General features: G+C 43.9%; 1 protein-coding gene across 2 annotated transcripts in view; it reads right to left on the bottom strand.

The window, feature by feature from the left end:
- The window catches only part of LOC311232558 (testis-expressed protein 2-like), a 126,962-nt gene that overhangs the window by 56,287 nt on the left and 43,549 nt on the right, over positions 1 to 27,126 (bottom strand). For both annotated transcript variants that reach the window (XM_084319414.1, XM_084319415.1), the window contains exon 4: positions 1,787 to 3,364. In XM_084319414.1, coding sequence (XP_084175540.1) covers positions 1,787 to 3,358 — 1,572 coding nt within the window. In that variant the 5' untranslated portion in view covers positions 3,359 to 3,364. The remainder of the gene's footprint in view (positions 1 to 1,786; positions 3,365 to 27,126) is intronic.

Genomic DNA, 27,126 nt, shown 5'->3' on the forward strand with positions numbered 1-27,126 from the left:
CTGGTGTCCTGCAGGTAATTTATTGGCCATTTGCATTGACAGGGGCGATCGAGCATGTCACCCTCTCTCGGAGGCTCCGTTCCCAGTCGCAGGCATCAAAGTGGGGGGATAAACTAGATGCCTGGACGATCTCATTTGATCCCCTTAATGGAAACATTTCTACATCAAATGGTGTTTCTTTATCAGCGGGAATGCGGCACTTTATATTGACAGTCGCAGGAGCCATTTGCATTAGTGTCGGCGTGACGGGATGGGGATGAAAGAGCTCGCCGTGATGAGGTCTGGACTCTGGAGAGAGTTGCTGATGGAGCTGGACACTTCAGTCAGCGTTCACAAAATGGGTTTACTTTACTGTGTAATGTTCTTTAAAACATGAAATGCATCTCATTCCCATTGGCTATTGAATGGAGATGTTGACACAGGGAAATGGAGCAAATCCATGCAGTCTTTTGGGAGGGATCAATAATGACTGGTTACGCCTTAAAGAAAATAAAATCAATATGCAATAAAACAAGGAAAAGTAGGACTGCAAGCAGACCGAAGAAGAGGGGTAGAAGTGGATGAAGGATGAAGCATGAACGGAAGAGTTGAGGTAGTATAGTAAAGAGAAGACATTATTATCCCTGCCTGGGGGAACTAGATTGCTTTCAACAGCACTACACGCCAATGGCAGAAAGATAATGTACAAAGGCAAGTAAGGACATAACATGGAGAAAACATATAATACAAATATTAAAGGGGAACTATCTTATAAATGGCCTTTTTGAGTGTTTAGCATTGTTTCCTAGCTATGTGAACTTATATTAATATGATCTATGTCTCAACATTCTCATATTGGCGCATTCTTCCAATTCTCCTCTCACAATATTCACCCTCACTGAACTGAGTCATTTGAAAATGTGCCCTATATGTGATGTCATAAAGACACCGCTGCATTTTAATGTTCAGGCGAACACGACGCTGCGCAGTGGTTTAGGAGCCCAGGCTCAAAACAGCTCGAGATCTTGAGGTAGAAAAATGCTGTTTTTGAGGACTTGATTAGAAATACAAAACAATGAATAAAAAAAATATATATATTACAGAGGTGTTCCATAGACTCACAGGAATTGTGTAAAAGTGCCCAAATAGTGAAAGAAATAGTAAAATAGTTCCCCTTTAAAAATAAAAGACATAAAAGAGGTAGAAACATTTAGGTAGGTTTTTAGTAGTGGTGGTAGTAGTAGTAGTAGTAATAGTAATAGTAGTAGTAGTAGTAGTAGTAGTAGTAGTAGTAGTAGTAGTAGTAGTAGTAGTAGTAGTAGTAGTAGTAGTAGTAGTAGTAGTAGTAGTAGGGTGATAAGTCATTGTATACACAGTTTTTCTTTGTTGCATACAATTTCTCTGAGCGTGTGAGCTCAATCTTTGATAAATCAAGAAGATGTACTGTGCACATCTACAAGATACAAGATACTTTAATCTGAAAGGTACTGTGGAGCAGGACATTGACTTAATTACCGATAGGTACCATGTGCAAACCATAACTTAGTTATTGTATAGTTATTACGTATATATATATTTTCTTTTCTTAGAAAGCACCATCTGCACTATTGGTTACATGTTGTAGTTTGGCATGTGATTCGACCTATGTGGCAACGTTTTTGTATCTGTATCCATAAGAAGGCAGTTTTAGTAAGAAGAAGAATACATACACATACAAATAAAAGAGGGATCTCCAGCAGAGCTGGCCGACTCCTATTCAGGCAACGGTCATATGAAGCGGTATGTGAAATTAACTAGAAGAACTGACCTTAAAGATGTCTGGCTCTTTTATGTCCAACTGGGCCATGTTCCACTTCTCTGCTTGGGGTCTCCGTCTCAAACTGTGGCCAGAAGGTTTTGGTCCAGCCAACCACACCACACCAATGGCCAAAAGGAACCCCAATCCAACCCCAAGCAGCATTCCTCCAATATAGGTGGGCCAGGGTATCACAAAGAACCCGTAGACTAGCACAGTTAGGATTACAAGGGTGTAGTGAGGAACACTGGGTGCCAGCACTTCACTTTCCGATTCATCTTCACTGCAGGGCTCAGTACTACCACTAGGTGGCACTTTAGTTCGACTGCCGGTTCTAGTGTCGTCGGTTCGATCTCCGCCATCTCCATCTGTTTCGGTACAAGTGTCATAGTCCTCACTGTACAGGATGCAGAAGTCCTCGTCATCCTGCCTGGTCAGAGCGGACATGGAACACTTGTTCAAGGATATGGAACCTAAAGAGAACTTGTTGGGGCTTTTGGCATCAGCAGAGGGGTGGCAGGGTGGTTCAGCTTGACCGGAGGCTCCATTATTGGTGCTCTCGGCCTCCCAGTCACCTCCTTCCTCCTCCTTGATGCAGTAGCTGTTGTTGTTGCTCTCCAGGTGGCCATTGTTGAGGGAACCCATGGAGAGTTCTGAAGCGCTGGCCGAGAGGGCCTTGGGTCTGCTGCCAACTCCGCCACCGCTCTTCTCATCCATGATCTTACTCAGCAGCTGGAGGGGTTCGTAGATGGCCTCGGAGAGACGCCGTTTAGTGTCCTCGAGGCCATCTACGAAGAAGGACCGAGCTTCTGGAGGTGAGGCGAGCGGAGAGACCGGGGCGGTTTTAGAATCGGCAGCAGAAGACACGGCGGCGCCAGGAAGGCGGGCGTGGGTGAACTGCTTGAAGAGTTGCAGGTTAAGGTCAGGGAGGCGGTAAGATATGGAGGAAGAGGAAGAGGACGAGTCCTGGGAGGTGTCCGAAGATAAGGACTTGACCAGGTTCTTCATGATGTGTCTATGGCGTGCTGACGAAGAGGTCACCTCGCGGGGCTCAGCATCAGAAGAGTGAGACTTAACCAAGCCGAAGAACGGTTTGTCACTGGATGGAAAACTCAAAGACTTTGTAGGGGAAGAGGTGGAATTTGAGCTCTTCTTGGGTAGCAATGATTGCATTGGCGTAGGAGAGCTGGAACCTTTACGACCAGGAGTTGTAGAAAGCGTGGAAGATGGCGTGGGAGAGCTTGCACCTTGACGACTGGCAGTCGGAGGGGGCGTGGTGGAAGATGACGCGGGAGTAACCGTAACCGCTCTTGTAGAGCCCAATGGCACTTCAAACATCTCCTCGCTCGCCTCTAAGGCCGTCACGATGTTGGAGTCACGGTGAGTGTTCGGGGCGGCGGAGACCGCCATCCCATAGAGCTCCTCTTCCTCATCCTCTTCCTCCTTCCCAAGAGCTGAGAAGTGGATAGTGACGTTCTCCTTGGACAACGAGTGCTTGACGTGGAGCTTGGGTGCCACAGCCGAGGACCGCGGGGCTGCGGGGGGAACTCTCTCTCCATGGCTAGGACGCCGGCTGGTCATCATCCGAGTCTGAAGAGGAAGAGAGAAATGATGAAGAGGAACAGTTATGCCTTTGATTGTGATGCAATTTGTTTGTAAGCAAATCTTAAGCTTTGTGATCAAAATGTGTGTATCAATAACAATTATCTTTCATATTCATATAGTTTGGACGCAAAAAGAGATTATTTATTTTGGTAGTGAAACATTTCAGTCCTCAGACCATCACCAGCACTCCACTTTCCACTTAAATCACCCCTGTTCTCTATGTAAATAAATCATCTATTTTTAGCATCCAAAGAACATCAATGGTTTTTGTCAGATGCTGTTTCTGATTACATTGGATTGTTTCTCAGCAATCACCACACATATACAGTACACCACCACCACCACACATACAGTACATTACCACACATACTGTACACCACCACCACACATACAGTACATTACCACCACACACATACTGTACACCACCACACATACAGTACACCACCACACACATACAGTATATTTACCACACATATACAGTACACCACCACCACACATACAGTACATTACCACACATACTGTACACAAACACCACACACATACATACAGTACATTACCACACATACTGTACACCACCACCACACACATACAGTACACCACCACACACATTGTTGTACGATAATGTGCAATAATAAATGCATTCTATTCTATTATATTCCACACAGACACACACACCGACTTATCTTGTTTCCCTTTATTAATAGCGTCCTATTTAATGATGTGTGAGAGAGAGTAAATAGAAACAGAGGTGGGATGAAGCGGATAAAATTGTGATCAAAGACTTGACAACTACCGGTATTGTGGACAAGCCTAAAAATAAGACTTAAGCATGAGATCCTACAGCTGAGTTTTCCTGAGGCTTATCAAAATAAATGGTTTGGTTCCGGTTGCCGACCGACCCTGCCGATTTCGACCCAATTTATTTTAAGAGTAAAAAAAATAATAAAAAATAAATAAAAAGTACAATAAAGTTTTATAAAAATCTTAGTCAAACCTTTAGTATTATGGATATTAAACATGCTGGCAGAGTACATGCATCCATGTTGTCGTGAACATTTTAATTAAATAAAGAAATTCCCTATCCATAGTCGCTGTGGGAAACAATTAAATAAAATAAATGCCCTACCTACCCATGGCCTTAACTGACAACCAACAGGAACCAAACAATTTATTTTGTTAGGCCTGATTGACATTTGGACAGACATTTCAGAGGGAGTGAGAGCACTCCTTCCATAGATACAAAACAGACCAGTCATTTCAGAGGGAGTGAGCACTCCTTCCATAGATACAAAACAGACCAGTCATTTCAAAGGGAGTGAGAGCACTCCTTCCATAGATACAAAACAGACCAGTCATTTCAGAGGGAGGTTCCATAGATACAAAACAGACCAGTCATTTCAGAGGGAGTGAGCACTCCTTCCATAGATACAAAACAGACCAGTCATTTCAAAGGGAGTGAGAGCACTCCTTCCATAGATACAAAACAGACCAGTCATTTCAGAGGGAGTGAGCACTCCTTCCATAGATACAAAACAGACCAGTCATTTCAGAGGGAGTGAGAGCACTCCTTCCATAGATACAAAACAGACCAGTCATTTCAAAGGGAGTGAGAGCACTCCTTCCATAGATACAGACGTGTCCTATGACTCATATCATTCAAACCTTTGCCAACAAACCCGTGAGGACGGTCCTAAAATCCCAGCCTTTTAATTGTTTTATTCGATAACTACACGGCTATCACGAGTTTCAGCCCCTGCATTACAACACAGGCTTTCAGGGTACAGGCAGCCATGAAGTCTAGATAATGGACTGAGGTTGCAATGATGGCACAGTGATGACGTAAGTAGCTCAGGATGCCAACAAGGGCAATTTTTTTGCCGATGTCATCATGGCTTATATTGTTAGCTAAAAATGCGAACTCCTCTCATCCTCCGCAATACACTTCTCATATACCGCAACACTTTAATGGGTGTTTCGGTAATGAGAACTTCTCTTTCAGCAATGAGAATTTGGTAACACATCACATAACTTTGTCATTAAATAGTAATAACTGGTAACACTTCAACATTAAGTGGTCATAACGTTGTAATTACATAGTAATAATAAAATGTGTATCATCAAAAGTTCATTTTGATGTAATTTACTAACTTTCCAGACAGTCAGCCACTGAGAAAAAGAAAGCGTTAGCAAAGGCTAGGCTAGCAAAATTCAGAGAAAAGGTTTACAACAACCCTGACCTGCTGGAGGAGTACAGAAAGAAGGAGAGAGAGAGGTTAGGGGGGTTGGAAATGGTACAGTCATTAGCAAACATGCTAGTTTATAGGAAGCCTCGGATACAAGCCATTTAGTTGATAGGATGTCCAGCTTTTTGGCCCTTACTAGAGGATGTGTACACACTCGCACTTTGTAAGCCATTCAGTCCCTACTGTAGGACACACACACACACACACACACAGGGAGAACCCTACTGTAGGACACACATATGCACACACACTCTAAGAAAGTCAGGTCCTCCTACTGTAACACACACACACACACACAATCCAGTGCATAGTGTAGGGTCTGTCCATGTTTTTCCTAATTTTATGGCATGCTTCCTTTCCATTTCTAGATATCAAAAACGAAAGGAAAATGGTAAGATCAAGAAAATGGAAGATCTTACCTCCAAACAATATGAAAGGAAACAAAAACAATGGAGAGAACATTCGAACAGGCATTATGCTAAAAAGAAAATACTGAATGCCATCTTGGATTTGACCCCTCCCTCCATCAATGAGCCAGATGCCGCACAGGTACCGGAGCAAGATGGAGGCCTATCAAGCCCCCCAGAACAGCCATCAAACTGCCCAACACCAGAGCAGACGTCCACCCCCAAAGCAAGAAGAAAAAGGAGGATGCAGGATGTCCAGGTAGTACCAAGCCCTCCCGAGCCACCGTTGGACTGCCCAACACCAGAGCAGACCTCCACCCCCAAAGCAGGAAGAAAAAGGAAGGCAACCATAACCTCACTGAGGTCAAAACTGAGGGCGACAAAAGATCAACTGGAAATCCAGTCCCGAAAATACTCGAACCTAACGAAGCAGCTTAGAAGGCTACAAGAAAAACACAAAAAAGGACCAGCACCTTTGATAGGCACCATTGAGAAGAGAGCCACCCACCGGAGAGAGCCCAAGACCCTGCCCAACAACAGCCAGAGACGATTGATGGGACATGTTGTGAGTAGTTTCTTGCACCAGGATGACAACTCAACCGTCATCAATGGCAAAACAGGGCAAGTCCGCAAGAAAGGACAAGTGTTCAGGAAGAGGGCACTGACTGACACTATGGAGAGACTACATGTTAAATTTCTCGGTCAGCATCCTCGCTACAAACTCTCAAGGGCTCAGTTCTGCAGACTGAAGCCCTTTTGGACTGTGAGACCCAACGTTTCCCAAAGAGAAACCTGTGCCTGCAAAATCCAAGAGAATTTCCAATTCAAAATCAAGAAGCTTCACCAGCTTGGGATTGTTGCCACACCATCCACAACTGAAATAGTTGAGTCCTGTGTCTGCAGCTCAAGTGATATGGAATGCATGTACAGAAGGTGCATTCAATGCCAAGGCAAAACCTTCCCTACAACTATTGATCCATCAACCAAGGGAAACATAATTTCCTGGGACCAGTGGGTTACCCGGACAGGTAAAATCACAAAAAAGGGAAGATGGTGCACTGGAGGAGACAAATGTCAAAAACACAGCACTAGAGAAGACACACACATCTATCGACAAACTTGTTGACCTCACTCAGGACCATGTAAATAAACTGGCCATTCATGTGTATAACATCCAGCACCAGTTCCAGAGGCTGAAGTCACTCAAGGAGAGCCTTACTGAGAAAGAGGTGGCCGTCCACATTGATTACAGTGAGGTGACCACCCACACTATTGTAATCTATACTATTTATTTATTATTTATTCCGCTGATTTTTGTCCAGTAACTCCTGCCAGAGCTTTCACACCACACACAAGTGTAAGGTATCAAAACAACCGGCTTGAGGGCGGCTAAGTGGCGCAGTGGGCAAGGCGCTCGCCACCAACACAGGAGATGCTGGGTTCGAGCCCAGCTCTCTGCGTTGCTTCCGGCTTGGCTGGTCGTTCATACTAATATAATTGGCAGTATTAGGGGGTGGGAAAGCCGGTGGGTGGGGATCGGACGTTGTGGACAGCGACTCCTACAGGTCGGTTGGTGGGCCTGTACAGCAGAATCAGGAAGTAACGGGGGCAGCGTGAGCCTCCCATGTGTTACTCCTCGCCACTGAGAGATTGCGCTGTACAGGTGAAACGATGCGACGGCTGCCTCCTCGTGTACCGGAGGGAGGCATGGTCTGGCAATGTTCGAGACAGGGGAGGGGGTGAATTGAAGGAGAATTGGCGAGGCGAAATTGGGATGGGAGAAAAATAGAAAAGAAATGGGAGAAAAGTGGATACAAAATTTTCTTTTAAACCACCGGCTTGGTCTAACTCGAGTTGCCATTACTTTTTGGCGTAGGGTGTTTGAGCTTGTAGCGCTAGTTAGCTCATAGCTACCCAGCTTGTTAGCCTTGTAGCCTAGTTAGCTCGCAGCTATCGTTAGCTTCTAACGCAACGGTGTATACCCGATTTAAAATGGTTCTCTCCTCCTTGTATACCCGCGTCCTCACAAGTATTCTGCCAGGGAACTTATGGACATGACAATAGTATTTATAAGGTGTTTGATCATTGTGTCGTTGTACATAGTGTATACACCGTTGCGTTAGAAGCTAACGATAGCTGCGAGCTAACTAGGCTACAAGGCTAACAAGCTGGGTAGCTATGAACTAACTAGCGCTACAAGCTCAAACACCCTACGCCCACCACTATTGTCGCGTCCACAAGCTCCCCCGGCAAAACACCCGCAAGGACAAAGGCACACAAAGAGGAGAGAACCACCCCAAATCGGGCACTCATGCCGGCCAACAAGCGACCTGCGTCTATACCTTCTACATCGGGCATTCATGCTGGCTACCAGGCTAAGCTGCGTTAGCTTCTAACGGTGTACACAATATGTACAACGACACAATGATAAGCTGCGTTAGCTTCTAACGGTGTACACAATATGTACAACGACACAATGATTTACATTATTACAATATGTACAACGACACAATGATTTACATTATTACATATGGTAACGTGGTTGTGGCTTTTACAAATAGTGGTTCGCTTTAGAGATGGATGGCTATGATCACGGAGCAATAGTGCTGTTAGGTGAAACAGAAGCTGGTGTGTGACTCTCAGGGGCAAGGGGGGCGTGCCAGCATAGGGTCACGTGGGCTTAGTGGCCAATCAGGCCAACCCCGGAAATCAAATCCGTCGCGGAACTGGTACACGGCCGGCGGACACTCACCTTAGGCATCTTGTTTGAGAAATGCAGGCTTCAGTCTATGTGTTGTTTAGTCTATCTGTCTGAACAGGACTGATTAGTCCTGTTTCAATATGCACAATGAGATCTTCTAAGATAATTGTTAAATGTTCTAGAATGTACTATTATGACATCATACTGTGACATCACAACAGAACATGTTTGAGACCATTTGAATAATATAAATAATATGTATGGTAAGGCTGTCCCCGAAGCGTCTATATTAAAGCCAGCCCAAGAGTGCAAGAGTGCTTCCGCATTCGCCGGTAACCCCAATGCGCATTTTCTTTTTGACGCCCCACAAACGCATGCTTCAGGGTAACTCTTCAACTCCCCCCCAGATGCTCGCCGCGCCAATGTTTGTTATGAATAAAACGCCCGAAATAACATAACGTTACAAAGTACAGTTGACAGCTGGGCTACAATGTACAGTCGCGCGAAATAACGTTATGAATGCCCAAAATAACATAATGTTACAAAGTACAGTTGACAGCTGGGCTGTGTTAACGTTACAATGTACAGTTGCGCGAAATAATGTTATGAAATAACGTTATGACTGCCCGAAATAACATAACGTTACAAAGTACAGTTGACAGCTGGGCTGTGTTAACGTTACAATGTACAGTTTCTGACAGCTGGGCTCGCGAAATAACGTTATGGCGTTATGAGTGAATCTGGTCGTCGTTTGGATAATATGTATTCCATTTCCGCGTGTGAGTGGCAAAAAAGAAAATGCGCATTGCATTGCGTTACCGGGGCCAATCAGGCGAATGCGGAAGCACTCTTGGGCTGGCTTTAATATAGACGCGTCCCCGAAGCCCGTTTTTGGGATTCAAACTTCGTCAAGGTTTTGCGAACGGACGTTCGAACCTTCGTTTTTAATAAAAAAGATTAAATAAAGAAAATTTAAAAAAATTATATATATATTTTTTTTTTCTCAAACTAAATCCTCAATTTGAATAAAGTGATTAATCTGATTAAACGGACGTTCGAACCTTCGTTTTTAATTAAAAAATGTAAATAAAATATATATTTAAAAAATAATATAAAAAAATATCCTGTGATTACTCTGATTAAATTAGTCTTTTTTATTTTATTAAATCAACTTTCCAGCCCCCTGTCAACTGTCAAATGATGTCAACTGTCAACCTGAATTTTAACATTCAGTATTCAATATGGTCTGATTCAATATTAACATTCAGTATTCAATATTGTCTGATTCAATATTAACATTCAGTATTCAAGTAGAACAGCTAGCTAGCCGTTGTGGACACTCACCTTAGGCATCTTGTTTGAGAAATGCAGGCTTCAGTCTATGTGTCAGTCCTGATTCTTCTTCAGAATGAGATCTTCTGAGAGAATTGTTAGAATTGTTCTATAGAACACAAATGTTCTAGAATGTTCTATTATGACATCATAATCAGTAGGGATATCCTCTTGCATTGGTCTATGTTGACCACGCCCCCATGGTTCAGCTCCTCCCCTTCAGGGGATTAACCTTGATCATTAGGCCGCGCCCCCTTTTTGTATATTTTGAACCGCTTGTCGTAGAGTTGACTGAACCACCCTATTGTAATTAGTGTGGGTGACACTAATGTTCTAGAATGTTCTATTATGACATCATAATCAGTAGGCATATCCTCTTCCATTGGTCTATGTTGACCACGCCCCCATGGTTCGGCCCCTCCCCTTCAGGGGATTAATCTTGATCCTTAGGCCGCACCTCCTTTTTTATCTTTTGAATCGCTTGTCGTAGAGTTGACTGAACCGCACTGACCTACAGAAGGCTTTTGATACAATAGATCACAGCATATTAGTGAGAAAACTGGAGAAGTATGGGATACGAGGTATAGCTAACTCTTGGCTAAAGAGCTACTTGGAAAACAGACAGCAATGTGTGCAAATCAATGACACTGTGTCAGGATTTAGGAAGGTCACCTGTGGAGTACCTCAGGGATCTGTGATAGGTCCAAAACTATTTATACTTTATATTAATGATATGTGCAATGTTGCTGAACTGTTAAAGTTTGTTATTTTTGCAGATGATACAAATTTATATTGCTCAGGAAGTAATTTAAAGGAACTTTTGCCTGATATTGAAAGAGAGCTTGAAACTCTCAAAACTTGGTTTGATGTTAATAAATTGTCTCAATATTAAGAAAACTAAATTTATGGTTTTTGGAAATCGAAAAGAAATAGAGGGGGAGATAGAGTTAAAAATATGTGATGTAAAAATAGAAAGAGTTTTTGAGATAAAATTTCTAGGGGTAGTTATTGACCAGAAATTAACATGGAAACAACATGTTAACTATATTCAAGGAAAAATATCTAAGTCAGTAGCAATATTGTATAAATGTAAGGATATATTAAACTACAAAGCCTTGCACATAATTTACTGCTCACTTATACTTCCTTACATTTCTTACTGTGTGGAAGTATGGGGGTCGACATTTAAAAATACAGTAAATCCAATAGTCGTACTGCAAAAGCGGGCCATTCGGAACCTTTTCAAGGCTGGTTACTATGAACACACAAATCCATTGTTTATAAAGTCTCATATTATGAAATTAGCTTATTTAACATCTTCCCTGGAGTTAGACAAGAAGATGCATACCTTTTTTGTCTCTGTGCGTGCATTTTAGCTTTGGGAATAGACGCTCCGTTAGCATAGCTTAGCTTCATCACTGGAAGTGAGGCAGGACAGTAGCCTTACAGTGCCTTACAGTGTATTGCAAGGTCTGACATTGACCAAACTTGATATGCATGACCTTGGTGGGCTCTAGGTCAACTCCTGAAAAGGGGGTCAATGTCAGACTTTGCAATCAAAAGTTAGGGGGCTAATAACCCTTGCCATAATTTCAGTGCGCCCCTAACTTTTGATTGCAAGGTCTGACATTGACCCCCTTTTCAGGAGTTGACCTAGAGCCCACCAAGGTCATGCATATCAAGTTTGGTCAATGTCAGACCTTGCAATACACTGTAAGGCACTGTAAGGCTACTGTCCTGCCTCACTTCCAGTGATGAAGCTAAGCTATGCTAACGGAGCGTCTATTCCCAAAGCTAAAATGCACGCACAGAGACAAAAAAGGTATGCATCTTCTTGTCTAACTCCAGGGAAGATGTTAAATAAGCTAATTTCCAAAAAAAGTGGAGTTCCCCTTTAATGATTTGGTTTACTAAAAAAATATGCAAATAATGTACAGAGCTAAAGCAAAGTTACTCCCAGGTGGGGTGCAAAGGTTTTTTTCAACACATGAAAGAAAATATGATTTGAGAGATATTTGTAAATTTACTGTTCAGAAAGCTAAGAAAGGGATTAAAAGGAGGTGTATTTCTATTATTGGGGTTAACTTGTGGAACAATGCGGATATACAGTTAAGAATGAGTAATTCTATTTTGGTTTTTAAGAAAAAGGTTTGTAAAGCAATTTTTGAAAAATACAAGGGTGAATAACACTGTTTTGTTTGCTTTTTTTCTTTTTTCTTTTAGAATACTGTTTTGGAATCTACATTTTTGTATTTTTTATTTTTATTTTTTTTAATGCTAAATTTAGAAAAAACTACAAGGGTGAAAAACACTGTTTTGCTTGCTTTTTTTCTTTTCTTTATAATACTGTTTGAGTAAAAAAAAAATTTGGTAAGAATATAGGACAGGCACATATAAGCACTATGCTTCAGTCTGTACCTTTTTCAGTCACTGTAAATAATCAAATATTGATAAATGATGATGTATATTGTACTTTTTTTTGATGACTGAAAAAAAATAAACTACTACTAAACTACTACTATTCCGCGTGGGGAAATTGTGAAAGTGTGGGTGATGCCTCTATTATGACATCATACTGTGACATCACAAATGTTCTAGAATGTCTATTATGACATCATACTGTGACATCACAAATGTTCTAGAATGTTCTATTATGACATCATACTGTGACATCACAAATGTTCTAGAATGATCTGCCATTCATTCCTTATGGACCAAAAGTTCCTGTTTAAAGTCGGTAGCCAAAAAGTAATAGCAACTAGAGTTGGACCAAGCCGGTCGTTTTGATACCGTACACTTGTGTGTGGTGTGAAAGCTCTGGCAGGAGTTACTGGACAAAAATCGGCGGAATAAATAATAAATAAATAAACTAGACAATTCCACAGAGGGGAAATTGTGAAAGTGTGGGTGACGCCTGTGCACCGCCGGCCAACGGAAGAGGGTCTCTCGCGAGTCTCTGACAAACGGTTCAAAAGATACAAAAAGGGGGCACGGTCTAAGGATCGGGGGAGTGGTCAACATAGACCAATGAAAGAGGATATCCCTACCGAGTACAATGGCTCAGCCGCAAGTCTCTACGACAAATGGTTAAAAAGATACACAACGGGGGCGTGGCCTAATGATTGGGGGAGTGGTCAACATAGACCAATGAAAGATGATATCCCTACGGAGTACAATGACACAACCCGCAAGTCTCTACAACAAACGGTTAAAAAGATACACAAATGGGGCATGGTATAAGGGGGTGTGGCCTAAGGATCACATAGACCAATGAAAGAGGATATCCCTACTGAGTACAATGACACAACCCGCAAGTCTCTACGACAAACGGTTCAAAAGATACACAAAGGGGGAGGAGCCAAACTATGGGCGTGGTCAACATAGACCAATGAAAGAGGACATCCCTACTGAGTACAATAGACCAATGAAAGAGGATATCCCTACTGAGTACAATGACACAACCCGCAAGTCTCTACGACAAACGGTTCAAGAGATACACAAAGGGGGAGGAGCCAATCTATGGGCGTGGTCAACATAGACCAATGAAAGAGGACATCCCTACTGAGTACAATGGCACAACCGGCAAGTTTCTACGACAAACGGTTCAAAAGATACAAAAAGGGGGTGGGGCCTAATGATAAGGGGGGGCCGAACCAAGGGGGCGTGGTCAACATAGACCAATGAAAGAGGACATCCCTACTGAGTACAATGACACAACCCGCAAGTCTACGACAAACGGTTCAAAAGATACACAAAGGGGGAGGAGCCAAACTATGGGCGTGGTCAACATAGACGAATGAAAGAAGATATCCCTACTGAGTACAATGCCACAACCCGCAAGTCTCTACGACAAACGGTTCAAGAGATACACAAAGGGGGTGTGGCCTAAGGGGTGTGGTCTAAGGATCGGGGGAGTGGTCAACATAGACCAATGAAAGACGATATCCCTACCGAGTACAATGCCACAACCCGCAAGTCTCTACAACAAACGGTTAAGCTAAGAAGTCTGCTAAAAGCCCCGGAAAAGAAGCCGCGCCCACAGGAAGCAGAGATGGAGGGTGTGACAGAAATAATCGTTAGATTAGTCGACTAATTGAAAAAATTATAGACAGATTAGTAGACTACCAAAATAATTGTTAGTTGCAGCCCTATATACAGATATATCATGACATTTATGACATACATAACATACAGATATACAGTACTGTTACAATTGTGACATACACAATATGCAAATATACAGTACTGTTAAACAGAGATCCTAACAGAAAATATATACATACGAGGGGGAGGAGACTGTACATTGGGAGGTGGTGGGTGGAGGGGAGGGGGTGGGATGGGATGGTTTGGACATTTACGGGGGGGGATTCAATTTTTTTTACGGCTGTGGGTAGGGCGTTCCACATTGATGTGGCATAATTGCAAAACGTGTTTAGACCCTTGTTTGTGCCGAATCTGGGTTGAACATGATTTGTGGAACTCCCTCTGGTGTTGTGGTATTCACTGACCTTTGGGAAGTATTTTGACATGTACATGAGTACCTTAGTGGTGTAGTGTATCTTGTAGACCAGGCCCATTGCAAGTTGCTGTACTCTGTCGTCTACTCTAAGCCATCCTAGGTTGTCAAAGTGGGCAGGGGTGAGGTGGGTTCTAGGAGTAAGGTCAAGCAGTAGTCTGACCAGTTTGTTTTGTGATGTTTGTAATCTTGTTTTTAGTGCCTTTGAGGTGCTTTGGTACCATGAGGTGCAAGCATAGTCGTAGTACCCTTGAATGAGTGCTCCTGTTAAGAGTGTTTTAATTGAGAGCGGTTAGGTGGCCGAGCGGAGATTGCGTTCGTCACCAGCCCCGGAGCTGAGCTGGATTTGCCTGTTCGAATCCAGCTCACAGCTCCGGGGTTGTCACCAGCTTGGCTGGCCGTCTGCACTGATACAATTGGCTGTATCAGAGGGTGGGAGAAGCTGGCGGGGTGGGTCCGGGTCGTTGTAAACAGCGACTCCTACAGTTCGGTCGGGGCGCCTGCTAAGCGCGGATTGGACGTGAGGGGGATAGTGTGGTCCTCCCACACGCTACGCCCTCTCAATGAGAATCCGCGCTGCCAGGTGAAAAGAAGCAGTGATTGGCTGGACGTGTGTCGGAGGAAGCACGTGGTAGCCTCCACTCTCCCAGATGATCTGACTGTGGGGGGTAAGTGCGCAGCGACCAGGAAGGGACTGGGAATTGGCATACGACTAACATTGGGATGGGAGAAAATCGGAGGAAAATGGAGGGGGAAAAAGACCAAAAAAAAAAAAAAAATGTTTTAATTAATTAATTAATTGTCATAAGTTGGCTTAACTTGATTGATTCATATGATTTTTTAATACATTTATTATTTAATTTCTGCTTATACAGTAGCTGACATCTACAAAACCAGGAGTACTCCAGACCCGGGACGTATCCTGCTTTTGCGGCAGTGAATGCGGATGCTTTCTCCCAAAAGAGTGCTATACAATCGTCAAATTTGCTGACGACACAGTGGTGGTGGGCCTGATCTCTGCCAACGACGAGAGGGCCTACCTGGAAGAGGTCAAGGTCCTGGCGGGATGGTGCCAGGAAAACAGCCTCTCCCTGAACGTCAGCAAAACAAAGGAGATGATTGTGGACTTCAGGAGGTCGGGGGTCAAGGACTACAGCCCCCTCAGCATCGACGGGGCACCGGTTGAGAGAGTCAACAGCTTCAAGTACCTCGGAGCCCACATATCCGAGGACTTGAAATGGACCATACACATTAACAGTGTGGTGAAGAAGGCACGACAACGCCTCTACTTCCTCAGGCGCCTAAGGAAGTTCCAAGTCAGCCAGAAGATCCTTAAGAACTTCTACTCATGTACAATAGAGAGCATCTTGACCGGCAACATCACCTCCTGGTTTGGGAATAGCACTGCAAAAGACCAAAGCAGACTACAAAGAGTGACACGTTCAGCCGAACGCACAATCGGAGGGGGGCTCCCCACCCTCCAGAACATTTACTACAAGCGTTGCAAGGGGAAGGCTAAGAGAATTATTAAGGACTCGAGCCACCCGAACAACTGCCTCTTTGAACTGCTGCCGTCAGGCAAGCGATACAGGAGTCTCAAGGCGAGCACAGAAAGACTCAGAAGTAGCTTCTATCCCCAGGCCATCAGGCTGCTAAACGAACAATGAATGAACACTACACAACAACAACCACCAAACACACATAGCACACACATCCACACGCACACACTCACTTTAAACAAACACACTGTAGCACCCACTACACACACTTTATAGCACACACCCACTTTAAACAAACACACTGTAGCACCCACTCCCCACACTTTATATTTATGGATGAAGGATTGCACTACAACTCGTACACCTTACTGTAAATTGTACCTAAAATTGTACCTCATCCCATTTCTGCTTTGCACTAGATAGTACTGTACATTAGTACACTGCATAGTTGTGTATTGTATATTATATGGTAACTCAGAACATTGTACATATGTCTATACCGAACAACTGTGACCTCATTTTCTTCTTCTAAATTCATGCTATATTATGTTATTATGTTATTTGATACTATCTTGTCTAGCACAGTCTCTGGAGCGTAACAGTAAGAAGCATTTTGTATGAAAGTATTCTGTACTTCTGTATGACAACTATTAAAGAACTTGAACTTGAACTTGAAAAGAGTGTGCCTTCATAGGAGCGAATGTGGAGTCAGATAAGGAGAATGCAGAGCCAGGACCTGTTTTGGAAGTGGGAAAGTGGGTCCTTGTGGAGTATGATGCAGAGTTGTTCCCTGGCACCATCACACAGGTATATGTAGAACTAGTTTTAGATATGGACACTAGGTTACTTGTTAATGGTAAATCCTGAGTCCTGTTTTGTACTTTTTCTTTTACCTGTCCTTTACAGATTGTGGATGATCAATATGAGGTTGACACGATGAATTGTGCTGGAGAGAACAAATTCTACATTCCATCTACTGTAGGAGGTTAGATGGAGAGAAAGTGTGGTATTACTTGGACGACATCAAATGTGTCATCCCGGAGCCACTACCTGCCACATCCTCTGCACGTCATTTTAGTGTTTCAGCTGAGATTTGTAACACAAAGAAGTGTGTCTAAAACACTGGTGTGTGTAAATGCGTGTTGTGGGGTGGGGGGTTCTACAGGTCTAAGCATGTTTTATACATGACAACCATTTTGTCATGATTGAGTCCTTGTTTTTTATTTAATTTTGTACAGGCCTACTTGTTTTTAACCAGAATATACACATTTATCTTAGGCCTATATGGATTGTATTATCTAAGCAAGGTTCAGAGTTGCACATTTTGCGGTATCAGGCCTATAATGATATGTGTGATTGTTTGAGTTTTTATTTAAAGCACTTTTTGAAGTATATGACATGAACCAATGATTGTTCTATGAACAAGGTTTTATTTGTTTTGCATCTTAGGCCCTGTTTAGACGGAAACGCTAGCAGGTGAATCCGCAAAAATATTTTTTCGGATGTGCCTTTCGTTTATACGGAAACGGCGTTTTTACGGGGTGAAACCGCAAAAAAGTGAGACTACCTTCCAGGGTGGAATTCCTAGAAACGATAAACCTTTGCGCCATCATCTAAACTGTCAAACCGCATAAAACGATGACGAAAGGGTTGTCAAGGCTCTCGTCGCGCGTACTGCTTACATCACAGGCATGCGCCAGTAGCCTAGAAGCGTAAACAAAGCATGTCTGATTCTATCCATGGCGATCACCTGAAGGCTACATTGGCAGTACTTTTAAATACACAAGAATCTGTCCCGCGGCTATCACAACTATTAGTGACTGGACCCACCGTCTGTGAGTGACTCTGCTTTTTTGTCCAATCACATTCCCCACCCACAGTCTGCGAATCAGAGGCAGAGTAGGGCGGGTCTTCACAGCACGTCTGGTTGTCTCAACCATAGATATATATAGAACACTAGATAGCTTAAGGCGGAGTCACCAGCGTCACTGAACCGCCGCCATCTTGCCCCAGTCAGCCTTGAGTGAGGGTGAGTGATCTGCAGACAGAAATACTCATAACTCGCTGAAATATTGACGGATTTACAAACGGTTTGGTTTATTACAAGCATTATTAACGTGGCTATGATTCAACCGGTTTCTTAAAAAAGAAAACATTTTTATAAGTATGCAGTATCATAACTACATCTTTGATGTTTATAGCAAACCAACCCGTTTGAAAATCGGTAAAGAATTGAGCAATCTATGGTTATTTAAATAGTACATGCACCATAGACACTAATGTTATCAGTAGCTGAGCTGCCTGGGGCAAGATGGCCGCCCTACGGCGACATCGCCCTCCATTGGCCGGCAGCGCGGGTAAGCTATCTAGTGTTCTATATATATCTATGGTCTCAATGACCTGAGGCGATCTGATTGGCCACTGACGTTTCTGGTCATGTGACATCTGCGCCAATCGTGTGACAGCGGGGCTCCGTCGTCTCGAGCCTTTCAGCCTCGTCTGCACGCAGAATTCCATCCCAAAACACTAGTCTAAACGCAAAATTAAAAGTGAGACCGCAAGACGACTTTTGCGGTTTCTGTTCAGACTCTCTCCGTCTAAACGTAGCCTTATTGTATTTTTAAACAGAATGTTGTTAAACAGAATAAAGTTGTGAGTTGAGCTGAACAAATGCATTCTTTTCTTAATTTGATTGAGAGGATATGCAAATACCTTAGTTGCAATTTTATGAAAGCATCCAGTCACTGCAGTCAGTGAGCGTTGGCAAGCCCTGAAATAATCTCTCATTAAAAAGGTTCACTGTTAACTTGACAAATACAGTAAATTAGAGGTTTTCATTATTATGTAATTTGTTGTGTTACCTAAATTTTGTGATGCAAGTAACATGACACAAATGTAATTTACTGCTCTGGTGTTTGTGGCTAATCAGACACACCAAGTGGTTTGCTTTGAATAACCAACAGGCTTGCTCTTAAGCCTCGAGTTGTGTCTGGCAACACTTGGTGTGAAAAATACCCCCCCCCCCAAAAAAAGTAGTGTAGTAGTACTTCAAGGCAAGTAGTGACGTCACTGTCAAGATCAATGAAGAGTGCGGAAAGTACCCAAGCGGAAGGAATCTCTCAAGGGATGGTTAACTACAGCACCTAAACAGTCTGTTACTTATTCCAAACAGGTCCTTTTAAAAAACACTAGAAAAGCCATTACCAGTGCCAGGCTAACCCCCCCTCGTCAATGATTGTCCTCCACGGTTGCTTAGAAGACATGAAAGAGTGTTTGTGATGGTTATTAAGGCCTAGATTATGAGTCTAGTTGACTTCAAAGGGGCTTCCACTTCAGGCTGCACAGAACGGCTCTGCTGGTGTGTTACACTTAATCAGCATTTGATTAGCACAGGCACCACGCATGATTAATGATGTTTAGGAGTTCGCAATTACCTCGTCCTGTGTACATTGGAAAGGATTGGAAACTGAAGAGAGGCAGTGCTTTAGCGTTCTGCTGCAGACATTAGGTTCGATTGTGGTGTATATATGTAGGCCAAACGGGGGAGTTAGGAACACACATTTGAATAGTGTTCCTTTACCAAAATTGGATTTGAAAACTTAAAAGGAACACGCCAACATTTTGGGAAATTAGCTTACAGTCTTCTCCAGAGAGAGCAAGAAGATAGATACCAGTTTCCTCTCTGTGCGGTCAGTAGAAAGCTATCTGGCTGCATGTTAGCCTAGCTTAGTACAATGAATGGAAGCGGACATGGCCGGTTAGCCTAGGCATTGTCCAACTAACACCTCTCCCGAAGGCTAACTGGCACTCTCCGCTTCCATTCATTGTGCTAAGCTAGGCTAACGTGCCGCCAGATAGCTTTCTACTGAACGCACAGAGAGGAAACTAGTATCTATCTTCTTTTCTCTCTCTGGAGAAGATGATAAACTAATTTCCCAAAATGTTGGCGTGTTATTTTAACACTTACATCTGGTAAATGGCAAATGGCTGCATTTATATAGCAGCTTTTATCCAAAGCCCTTTACAATTTGTTCCTCACATTTGACCCATTCACTCACACATTCACACACACAGTGGAGGCTACAGTCATAGGCGGCGCGTATATAAGGCTAGGGGGGGCTATGCCTACCCAGAATATTATGCTCGAAATCTTGAAATGTATATAATATATGCGCAGGCTGCTGGCTATTGTGTGTGTCTTGTGCTGCAGCCGGCTGGCCGAGGTGTAAATCGGTGGCAGCGTTTAACATTCCAGGTACAGGCAGTAACCAATCACGCATAGGCTCAGGTTAAATAATGTGGCCAATCACATCATTCACATGATCATCCTGATCCCGCAGGCAGAGTAAAGCAAACATCTGTGTTCTGAATTTCAGCCCGCCGATCGCTTTGTAGAGAAGCGAGGAGAGGCATAACTACCGGCGATCACCTGAGGCTGTATGTTGTTTTATCTTGGCAAACAAGGGCTTGCTCTAAGAGGACATGATGAGAGTCCGAGTTCATCAAATCGTGGAAACTTTTTAGAGCTACTGTATGTACATTGTTTTCAACGGTCTTTCTCACCAAGACGAAACGTCGCATTTATCTGCATTAAGGTAAGACAATGGTTCATATATTATTGGATGCCTTCATTTGAACACTTAATTTGCACTATATATAAATGAGTGGGGCTCGCTGTAGTATAGCCTAGTAGTGTGTGTGTGTATATGAAATCAGAACCTGGACAGTTTGCGTGCAACCAAAAATAAAAGGTCAAATTTTTCGCGCTGCGCGCAACGGTTGTTCCCTATACAGCCTTCCCGGACATGAAGCCCACCCGCCGCCTATGGCAACAGTGCAAGACAGGGGCGTAGCTGGGGGGGGGGGAAGCTTAGGATGATTCCAAGGGCCCAGCACTGGGGGGGCCCAGATTTTTCTTTTTTAGTAGACACCACTCAGGTGTATTTATTGATGCTCTCATTGATACTATGTTTGTTTCTGAAGTGTGTGTGTGTGTGTGTGTGTGTGTGTGTGTGTGTGTGTGTGTGTGTGTGTGTGTGTGTGTGTGTGTGTGTGTGTGTGTGTGTGAGAGATATATAGAGAGAGAGGGGGGGCTTTGGTAGACTATTGCATTGGTCCATTCATTGAAGATGAACGCAATGCGACATCCTTTACTAGGCTCACCCACCAACAGTGCAGGTGCTGAACTGCTGATCCGAATGTATAGGTAAAAACCATATTATGCGTTTTCATCAATAAATAAATGGCAAAAAAAAGTTTGCTCGCGCGCGCTCGCATTCACTGGGGGCCTACAGATACATTCGTTTCATGGGGCCCACAATCTACAGCTACGCCCCTGGTGCAAGGTGTCGACCTGCTCATCAATAATGGTTTAAGTATCTTGCTCAAGGACACTTCGACACGCTGCCCGGGAGCAATATATGGAATTGGGCAATATACAGCAATATATGGAATTGGGCATATTGAAAACACACAGACAAGGTTGAGCAGTGGCAACGTGCTCCTTTAAGATCGTAATGTGTGTGAACAGCTGTTCTCTAAGTGTTACAGACACACGAATACACACATGCACATACACACTTGTATTAGACTAAATGCAGGACATGAGTTTAGAAAAATAAACAACGCTGAATTTGCCTGATCATGTGATCAACCTCCACACCGTCCCATTGATTCCTCCATCTAAAAAATGCACGAGCCGTGCCAGATAGTTATGGATCGCTCCGCTACAGAGCAGCCCAGTATAATACGGGGGAACAATACTCTTATGACGGGAGGAATTCAATTCTATAAGCTGCCGTTCCTCTGCTACAGGCTGGCCCCCGGCCAGGCGCTGACATAATGCTCACTTGTTCACAGCCTCACGGTTTAACATTAGGAAACCACCCAGAGCCTCCTGATCTCTGGGTTCTTGTTTACGTTTATGTAATTTCATATTTAGGGACAAGGGAAATTGCATTGGAAACTTTTCTCCACTCAAAAAAAAAGAAAAAAGGAAAAACATTTAATTTCAGATGGGAAGGCATAATGCTAAATGGCAGCAATATAAAATTGCCATATCGTTGCGTCTTTGTGTGGAACCGACTGGGAATGATAATATAATTATGATAATAGGTTGTTTGTGGACACTTGGCAATGGTAGCCGTGTGCCTCGTCCCAGGACTGAGGTGGCATTGCCATTAACCCTTTCACTACCACACTACAGAAGGTGAGCCCTTTCACTACCACACTACAGATGGTTAACCGTCTGTAGTGTGGTAGTGAAAGGGTTAACCTTCTGTATTGTCGCAGTGAAAGGGTTAACCCCTTTGTAGTGTGGCAGTGAAAGGGTCAACCCTTTTGTAGTGTAGCAGTGAAAGGGTTACGCCCTGGCTGGATCACCCAAACCACCACTCACTAACCGTCTGTAGTGTGGTAGTGAAAAGGGTTAACCTTCTGTATTGTCGCAGTGAAAAGGTTAACCCCTTTGTAGTGTGGCAGTGAAAGGGTCAACCTTCTGTCGTGTCACAGTGAAAGGGTTAACCCTTTTGTAGTGTGGCAGTGAAAGGGTTAACTCTTTTGTAGTGTGGCAGTGAAAGGGTTACGCCCTGGCTAGATCACCCAAACCACCACTCACTAACCGTCTGTAGTGTGGTAGTGAAAAGGGTTAACCTTCTGTAGTGTGGCAGTGAAATGGTTAACCTTCTGTATTGTCGCAGTGAAAGGGTTAACCCCATTTGTAGTGTGGCAGTGAAAGGGTTAACCTGCTGTATTGCCGCAGTGAAAGGGTTAACCACTTTGTAGTGTGGCAGTGAAAGGGTTAACCGTCTGTCGTGTCACAGTGAAAGGGTTAACCCTTTTGTAGTGTGGCAGTGAAAGGGTTATGCCCTGGCTGGACGGGCCCACTCAACCACTCACTGTCACATGGGTCACGAGTGGAGCTCGTTAGTCGGCCAGGCGGGCAGTCAGCCAGCCACCTCCGTCTCTGGCTGGCCTCGCCTCCAGGTCAGCAGCAGCACAATGAGACCATTCTACGGAGTAGGGGCTATAAGCTGGAGTGATAGACCTCGTTATATAGCACACAGCGCACTCTAGACATTGTCACATTTTTTGCTAACGGTGGACGCCACAAATTGGGAAGAGTGAGAGGGGGGAAGGAGGTGAATGTGGGAAGGGAGAGGGAGAGTGAGTGAGTGAGTGAGTGATACCTTCTTGCCCAATCCAATTGTGTAATAATGGAATGAAAGAGGAGGAAGAGGTAGAGCTGGTAAGGCTTTGAGAGAGAGAGAGAGAGAGAGAGAGAGAGAGATGAGAGACACACGTCCATGCATTCGTGTAGTCGCATGTGTCCATCCAAGTGTGTACATGAACAAATTGTCACTTGAGACGTGCGCGTCCCCGCGGCCCGTCCTCTGTAACAAGGGGCCGGCATGTGGAACTGAAGCCATGGCGCCGCCGACGCTGATGATGTTAATTACAGCGGCGACCGAGAGCCTCATTAGCCCCCCGTGTTATGAGCTCATTAGAGACGTGGTGCACAGCTCACTCTCCCTCTGCATCAAACGCTGTGGTAATGAGAGGAAACTGACAGAGCTGTAACACACTGCTGACACAACAACAGCGGGCGCCGGGGCCAAGCAGAGATACGTGTTTACGGTCGATGTAATTGAGGAAGTTGCAGAAGAATCCCCCGCCTGAGTCATCAGAGGGACGCGTCTGTGTGACCAACGACGTAAAGTATTTTAGGACTTCACTCGTCAGTCCAAATGTTCCGTTACCTGAGCCAAAATAGCCTAATTATATACTAACTATATAACAATACATGACCCTTAGAGGAAGAGCCCTATTCGTTTTGGTGACCCCGTGACATTTCCTCGAACCGGGGGGGGGGGCTACACAAAAAATACATCAGTGGATGCAATGATGCAAACAAACAATTATTAGATTCTGAAGTTTTAGAGTAAAGTTCAAGGAGTCATAAAAGCTTACATTTTGACCATGGTTGGATGTAATTTGATGTGAAATAGGTAGGCTACATAAATTGCAATAATTAAATATATGCAATTCACACCTCTTCTATGGTTTGTTCATACATCAGTTGAATAGATTAAATGCACATTTTGACAATTTACATTTACATTTTACATTTAGTCATTTAGCTGACGCTTTTATCCAAAGCGACTTACAAGTTCTGCATGACAAGTCATCAGGAAGGGCACAAATCTATCGGCTGAGTAACAATGTTCATCTAAGTGTTGAGTGCTACAGTGTAGGTTAGTTTATTAGGATATTAAGTGCATGACAATAAGGTTAGTTAGGGTTAGATTTTATTATTATTATATATTTTCTTCAGGTAATGGTTGAAGAAGTGAGTCTTTAGTCGACAGAGAAAGATTGGACGGGTTCCGGCTGTCCTAACTGTGGTGGGCAGTTCGTTCCACCATTGTGGGGCAAGGACTGAGAATACGCGGCTTCTCCTTGATGACCCTCCCGGAGCTCGGATAGGAGTGGGTCTGAGACGGCCAGAAGATGCAGAGCGTAGGGGTCTTGAGGATGTGTAGTTAGAGACCATTGACAAGAGGTAGGCGGGAGGGGTTCTCTTTGCTGCACGGTACGCCAGGTCCTTGAAGCGGATTCATGCAGCAATGGGGAGCCAGTGCAGGTCCCTAAGAAGTGGGGTGACATGGGCCGACTTCGGTAGGTTTGAGATCAGGCGGGCCGCTGCGTTCTGAATGAGTTGAAGAGGCTTGGTGACAGAGGCCGGAAGGCCAGCAAGCAGTGTGTTGCAGTAGTCGAGGCGGGAGATGACTGTTGATTGGACGAGGAGTTGGGTGGCTTCTTTTGTCAGGAAGGGGCGGATCAGGTTCTGGTTGTCGCTGCGTTCAGTGCGTTGTGAGCGGAGAAGTTCAACTGGTCGTCGAGGACAACACCAAGGTTCTTGGCGGTCGGGGTCACAGCTGCATTCTCGACTGTGATGGAAAGGTCTGTCAGGGGGGAGGATTTGGCCGGCAGGTGGAGCAATTCTGTTTTGCTTAGGTTCAGTTTGAGGTGGTTGGTCGTCATCCAGGTGGAGATGTCGGACAGACAGGCCGAGATCCGCTCAGAGACGTGGAATTTTACAGATCGATGCAGTAGAATTTCCACATTCATATCAAACGCATCAAATATCTTTTACAGCCATATAAAAAGACCAAGTCCAGACTGAGGACCATGCCGTTCATACAAGCTGTGACATGTGCAGCAGGAGAACAAAACTGTAGGAAGGCCTGAACTAACGATGTGGTTAATGAGTAGCTTAGAGAGCAGCACGCTGACCTGGTGTATTGTATTGTATTATTCCCAGCGGAAGAGTGCTGCCGAGTGCTTCCGCGTTTTCCCTGATTGGCTGCGACACGCCCTGCGGCAGCCGCAGAGCGGAGCGGCAGAGCTTGCGGCATTATGTAGCCGTAATCCCCAATGTTTTTCATTCGACGCTTAGCTCAACTGGTATGCCGCCGTGCTGTGGATCCTGCGGTCCGTTGGTGACAAGTTCGATTCCCTTCAATTTTTTTTTTTTTTTTTTTTTTTTTTAACGTGCATTCTTTCGCCGGTTAAGTTTAGGCATGTTAACTTTAAGCATTGTTTCGGAGTTGGTTATGGTTAAGGTTAGGCATTGTTTCGGAGTTGGTTAAGGTTAGAAGGGTTAAGTTTAGGCACTGTTAAGGAGCTGGTTAAGGTTAGAGTTTGTCTTAGAGAATGGCAATATTCTTTCGGAGTTGGTTATGGTTAAGGTTAGGCATTGTTTCGGAGTTGGTTAAGGTTAGAAGGGTTAAGTTTAGGCGCTGTTAAGGAGCTGGTTAAGGTTAGAGTTTGTCTTAGAGAATGGCAATAGACAGCCTATGTCCGCACTGCCGCTCTCTCGCGCTGCCGCGGTCACATGGGCGTCGCAGCCAATCAGGGAAAACGCGGAAGCACGCAACACACTCTTCCGCTGGGAATAAGCTACACGCGACCTGGTGACCTCATGTTCAGTCTGAAACACTGACCTATGACCTCTGTTTGGTTGATTAAAAAAAAGACATCAAATATATTTAAACAAACACTGAAAATGATAACAACCAAACAATCCAATAGTCTTACTTTTAAAGAGTAGAAAGAGTAGAGACATGACTCAACTTTCAAAGTTTGGAATTATTATTATATATTTTTATTTTCCCAATGGCCACAATTGTAAAACTCCAGCAGCTTGTTGAATGCCTGCTTTCCAGATGTTAACCCCATGGTCAAAGATAGATGAAAGCATCATCCTTAGACAATCAGATAGCAGGTTGACACGTCAACAGAACATATAATTCCTAACCAACAAACAATTTTCCTTGAAGTGAATGACCTTCTGGTTAAAGTGGTCATGCAAAACAATGAGGAAGAACAGAAGACTAATAAACTAGTTGAGTCATCATCACACCCACCTATGCGGTAATCCACCTAACATCTTATCTTGTGATTACAGTAGCTGTCAATTCATCCTGAGTCAATCATTCTTCTTCCTGGAGCTAGATGAATGGGCTAGGCTCATTTAGAGAATGGTCTTGGGATCAAATATGATCTTACCTTGTGGCGTATTATAAAACCACCTCAAGTTGTCATTTAGAAAAATCTATTTAAAAGGAGCACTCTTTAACAAAACAAAACGTTTGTTTTACCATGTTTTAACTTTGTATTTATTTTACCCCCTGCCCCCTATCCCTCAAAACGCTGTGCCTTTTGCCTGGTCGCCATTGTAATTAAGAATTTGTTCTACTTACCTGGTTAAATCAAATTCCAATAAATTAACATTTTGGGATAATACACTATCTTCCCCAGAGCCATGATCAATATAAATTTCATCTCTGTGCGTCACTTTGAGATGTTGTAAGCTGTATTTCTTCACTTTTGGTGAAGCTAGGCTAGCTGCTCCCTGCTGCTTCTAGTCCTTGTGCTATGCTAGGCTAGCTGCGTCCTGCTGCTTCTAGTCCTTGTGCTAAGCTAGGCTAGCTGCTGCTTCTAGTCCTTGTGCTAGGCTAGGCTAGCTGCGTCCTGCTGCTTCTAGTC

This window comes from Notolepis coatsorum, assembly GCF_963971535.1.
Source record: "Notolepis coatsorum genome assembly, chromosome: 7".
In the NCBI taxonomy this organism is placed as follows: Eukaryota; Metazoa; Chordata; class Actinopteri; order Aulopiformes; family Paralepididae; genus Notolepis; species Notolepis coatsorum.